This window comes from Anolis carolinensis, chromosome 1, assembly GCF_035594765.1.
Source record: "Anolis carolinensis isolate JA03-04 chromosome 1, rAnoCar3.1.pri, whole genome shotgun sequence".
In the NCBI taxonomy this organism is placed as follows: Eukaryota; Metazoa; Chordata; class Lepidosauria; order Squamata; family Dactyloidae; genus Anolis; species Anolis carolinensis.
The window spans coordinates 38850907-38859701 of NC_085841.1; the positions used below are offsets into that span (position 1 = coordinate 38850907).

Consider the following 8795-nt stretch of genomic DNA (forward strand, 5'->3'; position numbering starts at 1 on the left):
TTTCCTTGCTTGAGGTCAGCCACTCTAAGTATTGATAGATTTACCTGTATTTACTCTAGTCTAATGCACCATCGAATCTAATATGCACCTCAGTTTTCTAAACTCTGAAACCAAAAAAAAGGATTTGCTGGTGAATGTAATGTGCAGTAGCAAAAAGTGTGCTCTTTGTAATTTGGCCAAAAAAGGTGACTGCATGCTTATAATTCCTTCTTTAAAAACAAAAGTGTTAGAACACCAAAGCTTCTGGCAATGGAAAAGAAAACCTTGGGATGCATCTATGCTGTAGAATGAATCCACTTTAACTGCCTGTGTTCAATGCCATGGAGTCATGTAGTTAAAAGGTCTTGAACTTTCTCTGCCAAATAATGCTGATGGCTTATCAATCTACAAATTCCAGGATTGCATAGCATTGAGCCATGGCCATTAAATTAGAGATGACATCCCTCAAATAGGAGCTCCAGGTGCTCCTGAAGTGGCTTCCCCTTTGGCAATGGCTCAGAACTAAGATTACTATATGACACAAATGTAATGCGCACCCTAATTTTGGACAGGTAATTTAGCCAAAAAATGTGAACATTAGATTTGAGTAAATACAGTATTTATTTTTAAGCTTTTAAGTTTCATCTTTCCTAAAGTCTTAGAATTGGAAAGGACCATAAGGATCTAGTCCAACTTTTCTGTTATTTTGGAATATACAACCAAGGCATTCCTGACATGAATATTCTAAAGGCCTCCAAAGAGAATTCACCACTTTCTGATGCAGTCTGTTCCACTGTCAAACAGTAAAGAAGTTCTTGCTGATGGTTAAATGGAATCTCTTTTCTCATCACTTGAATCCATTGGTCTAGTCTTTGGAGGAACAGAAAAAAGGCTCTATCTTTTCAAAAATTGCAATTATTGTACTTCTCCACCTTCTCTTCTCCAAGCTAAGCATACCCAGCTCCCTAAGGCATGCCTCATAGGACTTAGTTTTCAGACGTTTTATAAACTTGGTTACCCCCTGGATATGTGCCAGCTTATTAATACTCGTTTTGAATGTGCATATTCTAAGCAGCTTAACAAAAACATACTCTGTCTGTGGTTAAGAGGACTAAACGTGCAGCAAGAGTTGTCCCTGTAGTGCTGACTCATTGAATTAAGAATGGAAGGAAGACTGAAAAGAACTCTGATTCACAGCCTCTTTATAGAAGGAGTGGGCAACATGACCCTGCCTGTTTTATACATACACACGCACACAGGAGTGCTGCCAGATTTGGTGGCAGAACTGTTTTTTGTTAGGTGCACCAGTGTGCAGGTATTGTTTTAAAGAAAAATCATCTTGAAATCCTCCAAAATGAAAAAAGCTAAATACATTCCAAAGGGAAAGATGGTCCTATGTAAAACCAAGGTTATACAGACAGCACTGGATTTGTATTCAGAAATCCAAGGAGTCTATAGTTAATGTCTGACACTACTTAAGGATTGTTAAACCCTTGTGCTGGCAGGACTGCTGACTGGGAGCGGGATGAGCTCCAGTCTGTTAGCTCTATCTCCCCATGCGGGGACATGAAAGAAGCCTCCCAAACATGGTAAAACATCAAACATCCCCTGGGCAATATCCTTGCAGACGGCCAATTCTCTCACACCAGAAGCGATTTCTGCGTTCCTCAAGTCGCTCCTGACATGAAAAAAAAACCTTAAGTATTGTTAGTAAAGTTTGGGAATATAAAAATAACTCTGCCACTATTAAAATTAATGCAGGGTTTATCCAGATAAGTGTAGCACCACCAAACTTTTTGTCAATCTTTTTTTTATATTATAATTCTTCCAGATGGGGAAAATGTATCAGGAAGTTGTACTATTTGTTGCTGTACTGTGTTTGTTGTTGTTTTTAATACTCAAATGTCCTGGCATCAGTTGTAACTAACCTGTTTGAGTCATTTTCTCTTGAAATCCAAGACATAAAAACCAAAAAGCCTTGTTTTATTCTTCTATTTTCTTTAATTTTCCCCCGTTAGAGTCATAGCACTATAGAGCATCAGTGAAATGGCCCTTCAGCTCTTCAGCAGCATAACTCTAATTACCCAGATAGTTGCTCTGTACTTACTGGCCTTATCCAGTCTATTTAAATAAAACCATGGAGTGGGGAGACCTCGGTCATCTGTACTTCTTCTTCCACTCTTTTTCATTGCTGCAAGGATCAGACAGATATTTCTCCTAAGCACTGGAGGTGGACAACATGAGGCCCATAGGTCCTCATTATCATAAACCCCTTGTCCTCCCCTTGTCAAATTTATTGTGCTGCTGAAGAATATCACAGCATGTCTTTAATGCAAGATGCATATCATGTGTATATTGGAATTTTAAAGTGAATCACCCTCCCAAAAGCCTCCTTAAAGCACTCTTCAAAAGAAGGCTTGTTTTAAAGGGAAATCTATTGACAAAGCTGCAGATTCAGCGGTACGGGGGCTGCTTGGAAGTAGTGCTGGTCAATTCAGGGTGGTCAGTGCCTGCACCCCAAAAAATATCACCTACTCTGTCCTAAAGTTGATACACCATACTCTTATTTTTCATTATAGTGCACATGAAGCACATTTACTCTGACTCCTTAGGTCAGTTTGGAACCGGTTTGAAAGGAACCAGTTTCATTTTGTGTGTGATTAGAGTGACAGGTCTAGAACTGGCTTGAGGCCAGGAAGGTGATTACATTTATCATGAACCTAGTCTTTCTTGTGACTTTCTTCTATGTGCTGTAATGCATTTAATCCATACTGCAATGCATATTGGCAGTGTGTGTTTTGCCATTGTCAGAGTTTCAAGTTGCTTCTAAGCTGCGTTAAACTGATCTTGTATATGGGGCCCATGTTTATAAGTTTAGAAGTGGAAAGAGAAGTTCTTACTGTGTTGCCTACAAGTCCATGTCAAGGTCCAGTTATATATGTGACTGAAAATTGTTAAGGATGAAAATTGGTGTGAAAAATATATTTCTATTCATTCCCTGTGACTCACACCAGCCATTGACTGAAAAAAAAATCAACTGCTATATTTAAAAGTTCACTGAGATTTAATATATCTTTCTCTGGAATATCTTTTTAGGAAGTTTACTCTGGATGACCTTCTCACAAATGTCATGATCTACTGGGTTTCCGGATGTATGGTTTCTTCAATGCGCTTTTACAAAGAGAATGTGGGGATGCTCTTCACTAAAAATAAATATGCAGAGTAAGAAGCTCCCTTTTCCTCATTTTAGTGCTCCTTCATGGATCCTCTGTCCTGATGCATTTTTATCAGATCTATTCTTGTATGCCATATAGGAGGGAAATATAAAGGTATTATTGGTGACTCTGTAAGATCTGGGTTTTTAGAGCCTTCTGAGCCATATAGTGAGCATCAATAATGGCTAAGAAAATGTGCTCACATTAATGAAAGTTGCAAGGATTGCCGGGGGGAAAGGGTTAGTACATCTTACCAAACATCCCAGCAAATATGACCAGTGTCTATGCTGACTTAAAGATTCTGAGAGTTTTTAATCCAAAAATGATAATGTGGCAAAGTTCTAGTTTATTGCAATGCCAAAAATGTCCAAGATGGTGCTGCTTAGGTAGAAACATTTAATTATTCGAAGGAATTGATATTCATGCACTCATTGCAGCAATTTTGTAAGCAGTCTCACAATGTAAGAGTGTCACTACTATGATATGCTTCTAGATTTAAAAAAATCAAGTTCATGGCTTAGCCAAGGCTAAACTGAAAAATAATGTTTGGCAAAATGATTACTGTGGACCCATAGGATGTAGTGGTTTGAGTGCTGGACTATGGCTCTGGGATGTCAATCCCCATTTAGCTATGGAAACTTATTGGGTGTCCTTAAGCAGGTAACGCACTGCTTCTAAGGAAGATAAATCAGAAATAATTTGAAAGCACTCAACAACAAGCTGCTGCTGCTGCTACTGCTACTACTATTACTACTATATTTGTCTCTTTTGCTGTAAGCATGTATTTTAAAGGCAGTATTTTATTCATGTGACTGTCATTTGGTTAAAACATTAGGCCCAAGATGGAAAGCTTTTCTGCTGTAAGGTAATGTAATTCTTTAGAAAGTATTTTTGCAGAAATATATTTGTTACAGTCAGAGCTTCTCCTGTAATGACAATCTAAATAGTAGATGGGTACAGCATTACTTTTAAACCCACAGAAAAACTAATTTCCATTATGAATCAGTTTAGACTTGTTGATGAAGTACTACTCTCTGTGATCCTTAGCCAACCCAACAAACACAAAGCCACCATCTTGGGGAAAACTGTATTTCAAGGAAATCTGTTGGGCAAAGTGGGGACACACAGTGTATGACATTTCTTTTTTGATTAACTTACAGGTTGCCTGTGAAAGTTCCTACAGGAATTGCTCTGTTTCCACATGAAGTTACATACTTTCCTCGGTCTTGGGTTGAAAAAATGCATGTCAATATCATTTCATTCAACCATATGCCCAGAGGTGGTCATTTTGCAGCTTTTGAAGAACCAGAGCTCCTTGCTGCAGACATTCAGCAGTTTGTGGAGAAAGTTGAAAAGGGGAACACTTCAAAATGAAGAATAACTCGTTTAAAGTGTAGACTGTTGAAATACAAGCTTATATTCACCTCACCTTGCACACTATTATAATTGAGATTAGAAATGAGAAAACCCTCTTGCATTTAGAGTGATTACCTCTATAGCCCTAAAGTAATATTTTTATAGCTCTGTCTCTTATCCTGCAATGACAGAAGAAAAAAATGACTCAATTCTTTCAAATTGACTTCATAATGATCTAGAAGAGCACAATAGCGGAGACTAAATTGTGAATGAAGAAGTCCCTGCTTTTAGCTTTTATTATTTCGCCGTCAACATAGTACTTTGCAGAGATGGGGTGGGGAGTCTATGAATTCTGCCTCCGAGCAGCCCCAACCACCAAGACCAATGGCCAGTGATGATGGAGACTGGAATTCAACATCAAGTGGGCCACAGGTTGTCCATTTGTCTTATAAAGAATGAGAAGGCTACTTTCTGCCATCATCAGTGGCATTACAAACTAGAAACAGATACAAGAGAAGGGAAGGTAAATCTCCATCCTGGAACTCAACAGGTCACTTTAAAGCAACTGTTTTTTCAACCCCAGCTGAACTAACTAAGGTTTGAGGGATGCTCACTTACCTAATGTGTGTATATAATGATTACTAAGCTTTTCTATAAATAGCTTATTGGGTACATTAGGACATGAAGCAATCATCTAGAAAAACTGATTTGCTTAGTCTGTTCCTCAGCCATGTGTCAGGTAATAGACAAAGAATCAGTTTCTGTTGTGATTGTTTCATTTTTAAGGGGAAAATGAGTTAAAATTCTAGAATCTTAAGAACCATAAAAATTGGAAAGAACCACATGGGCCATCAAGTCTGACCACTGCTATATGCAGGATCTCCAGTTGAAGCATCTGCAGCAGATAGCTGTCCATGGTCTTTTGAAGATGTCCTGAGAAGGAGGCCCTATCGCTGGTTTCCTTCCTGAACATCTTACTGTCAGTTCATCATCACTCATCCAGCCATGATCCATCATAAAATGGGAAGGATCTGCAAACAGGAGAGCTTTCGCTAACATTCTGAGGGCTGCCATATCACATAACAATAACAGCTCCTGAGCAGCCCTTTTGTGAAGTAGTTTAGGATTTCACTGTGAATGAACAATTGTGAAATATTTTCTCTTAAATCTGTTATAAGAATGAACTTTCTGCTTAATAACCCATAAGCCACAGCATGCAGCTAGCAGCTGAAAAATTACAAATGTGAGTACAACTTTCACATTTGCCCTTTGTTTTATTGAATGCATAGAATTCCTTTGTAAAACAATTTATGGGCAGCATTTATAGGAACAAGTACTCATAGCCTACCCAGCCCCATCTCTGGGGCCTACATTTAACTTTAAAAATCATAGTAAGCAACCTTTTGGAATGTACAGATCTGTATATTTCATTATTCTAAATGAAATAAATTATACATTAAAAGATAAATATGCTAATGTGCATCAGATTGTTCTAGTGGTTGGGTTCTAATGATATATAATGGCATAGCTTTACTGATTCATTTGATTCTGAAACAACATAGCTAGTGAAATTTATTTCATTTGTGTTGGTGTTTCTATTGCAGCAATTCATGTTAGATTCATGTTCAATCCTTAAACTAAAACCTTTCAGCTTCCACTTTCTTCAGTTGCTCTGATGTGAACCAGAGGTTTCTGTAGCCGAAGGGACAGTTTTAGAAGAGATTCTGGCAGTTGCTGAGTGATTTATCTCAGCATCCCTCCAGCCTAAGGTCATGCAGTGTAAAGTCTATATATTCCATCCTCGGTGTTCTGCTGCTGGGATCTTGTGATTCAAAGGTGACTGTAGCCATCAGAGCAGCTAAAGGAGGCAGAAAGCAAACTTTTTCCAAAGCTAGAAAATGTTCTTTTTTATTATTAAAATCTCCCAACCAGAATTTGCCATGCTGGCTGAGGGATTCAGAGAATTAAAGTCCAAAATAACTTTCAAGCTTTGTGCATCTGTTGTAAGATTCTAAGGTATCTATAATAATCTTGGGTGACATTCCTGTTAGTGACTCAACCTATAAACATAGCCAGGTACTTTTCTACCCCTCACCTCCATACCTGTTCTCCACTAGCTAGGATATGGACAAGTTGGGGGAATTGTGGCAAGTAAAAGGTGGAGTTTAGGATAGGTGGGAGAGGAGACATCAACAACATGTATTATTGGTGATTAACAGCATTATTCCACAATCCAAGAACAGTAATCTCTGGAGTGTTGTTTGATGTATTCTTACATCTATTCCCCCCTCCGTTTTTTCTCTCTGAGGCTTTCAAGTACTTTTCTAGACATCTCTCTTTCTCTATCTTGGTTATATACATTGAGAGCCAGGGTGTGGTAGTTTGAGCTCTGAACTATAACTCTGGATACCAGCCATGGAAACCCATTAGATAACACTGGACAAGTCACTCACTCTCAGCCTCAGATGAAGGGAAAAGCAAATGACCTCTAAGCAAATTTTGCTAAGAAACCTTGTAATAGGTTCCTTTTAGGTCAGAAATTAGTTGAAAGCATGCAACCACCACTACCTCCTACTCAACAGATTCTGATGTCATCATGCCCCTTTGCCTATGAGTTTACCCAGACATTTTCCTGGCTCTTCTAGTGACTAATCGGCTTTTCTTTTGTTCCATCTTTCACATGTGCTCTTGTATTTCAGTTATGAATGTTCTACAATGTACACACCAACATCTGTTGAAGCCAAGGACCATAGCTATATAGTAATTTAAATTAATGTTCCCCGGTAGACTGATCTGTCATAACACAGACAAAATAAGTGGAAAGGAAGTTAAGTGATATTTGCCAGACCTTTTTTCCAGTATAAGCGTGTGCTGAGGGGTGGGTAAGGGAAGAGCCTGCTTCTGCAAGAAGAGGCCAGTCACAGGAAACGGGGAAAACCTACCACACATTCTGTTGCATTCTTACGCTAACTTGCTTTAACCATCTTTTTTTGAGGTTTGGGAAGTGGGGACAAATATATCAGCTAGCTTAAAGTTTCCTTTTAATGTAAACCCTTTTGATTACTTGGAAGCTGTTATGTGTAAGTCAAGATGGTTAAGGGGTAAAACATATAACGATCACCATAAAAAAGAGAAATGTTACAGTTATATTTATCATGTTCTGTCCTTCAAGCAAGCAAAGGATTTTCTCAATTTAAACTTTGAATATACATACCAAGAATTTTTCCTTTCAAACATAAGCTGACATCCTGGTTAGTGATTGACTATGCCATAAGTCCAACTCATTTTTTCAGACATTGCATAGGTCAAAATTCTTTTGTAACCATACAACATCCAAAAGCTTCCTTCAAGTCCACCTTATAAACCGCACAGCCCCCAACTTTGAACACAGTCATTCCAGGTTGTCAGAGAGCAGGAGATCAGCAAAAATGGTTCCAGCTGGATGCAGTGCATCAATGTCATCTTTAGGCACATCCCAAAGACCACCAGAGATTCCTGCAGGTGCTTACTGTAGGGTGTCCAGCTAAAAGAAAATAGCTGGACATGTTGCTGCTGGTCCCACTGCTTTCAAAAAACCTGGAAATTGCTATGAGGCTTAAAAGTGGCATTTGGGGGTGGCAGCATCAGGAGACCCAACTTTATAAGACAATCACATCTCAATGTGGAATCTCTGTCATTTCAAAGCCCTCATACTTGACATTAAAAGCATTAAAGACATAGCAAATTATGTCAGTGTGGGTACTTTAAATATGTAATGGATAAATATGGAAAACACCCTTCTGCATTCTGGTCTTCTTCTTATATATAATCTTAGGGCAACCAATTGAAAAAACTTGAACATTTTATCTTATTCATGGTGTCTAGAATAAGATGTCCTCCAGAGTTGTCATTGTTATTTGCCATCAGGCCTGCTTTGATTTATGACAACTGCTTTGATTTATGACCTCCAAAAGCCCTGATCATCAACAGCTCTATTCAGTCTTGCAAATTTAGGTGTTATGTCTTCCTTGAGTCAATCTATCATTTAAGTGGTCTTCCTTACTATCCTAGATTTTCATTCAATCTGAAAAAAGGAGACTTGCAGGCTTAAAGCAGCCGCCCAGGACTATTTTGGAAGACCCTAGAGTTTGCTAGCATTTCCCCTTACGAGCATTTTGTTGCTGGAGAGGCCTTTGTAAAAACTGAAATTGAGTGGACAACACTAACAACTACCACTACTGGTACTTATATTGAACTACTTGTATC

General features: G+C 38.5%; 1 protein-coding gene across 2 annotated transcripts in view; it reads left to right on the forward strand.

Annotated features, from left to right (window-relative positions):
• ephx1 (epoxide hydrolase 1) overlaps positions 1-6018 on the forward strand; it is a 29273-nt gene extending 23255 nt beyond the window's left edge. For both annotated transcript variants that reach the window (XM_062972775.1, XM_062972767.1), the window contains 2 exons: positions 3076-3201; positions 4355-6018. In XM_062972775.1, the coding sequence (XP_062828845.1) occupies positions 3076-3201; positions 4355-4568 (340 nt within the window). In that variant the 3' untranslated portion in view covers positions 4569-6018. The remainder of the gene's footprint in view (positions 1-3075; positions 3202-4354) is intronic.
• Positions 6019-8795: the final 2777 nt, after the last annotated feature.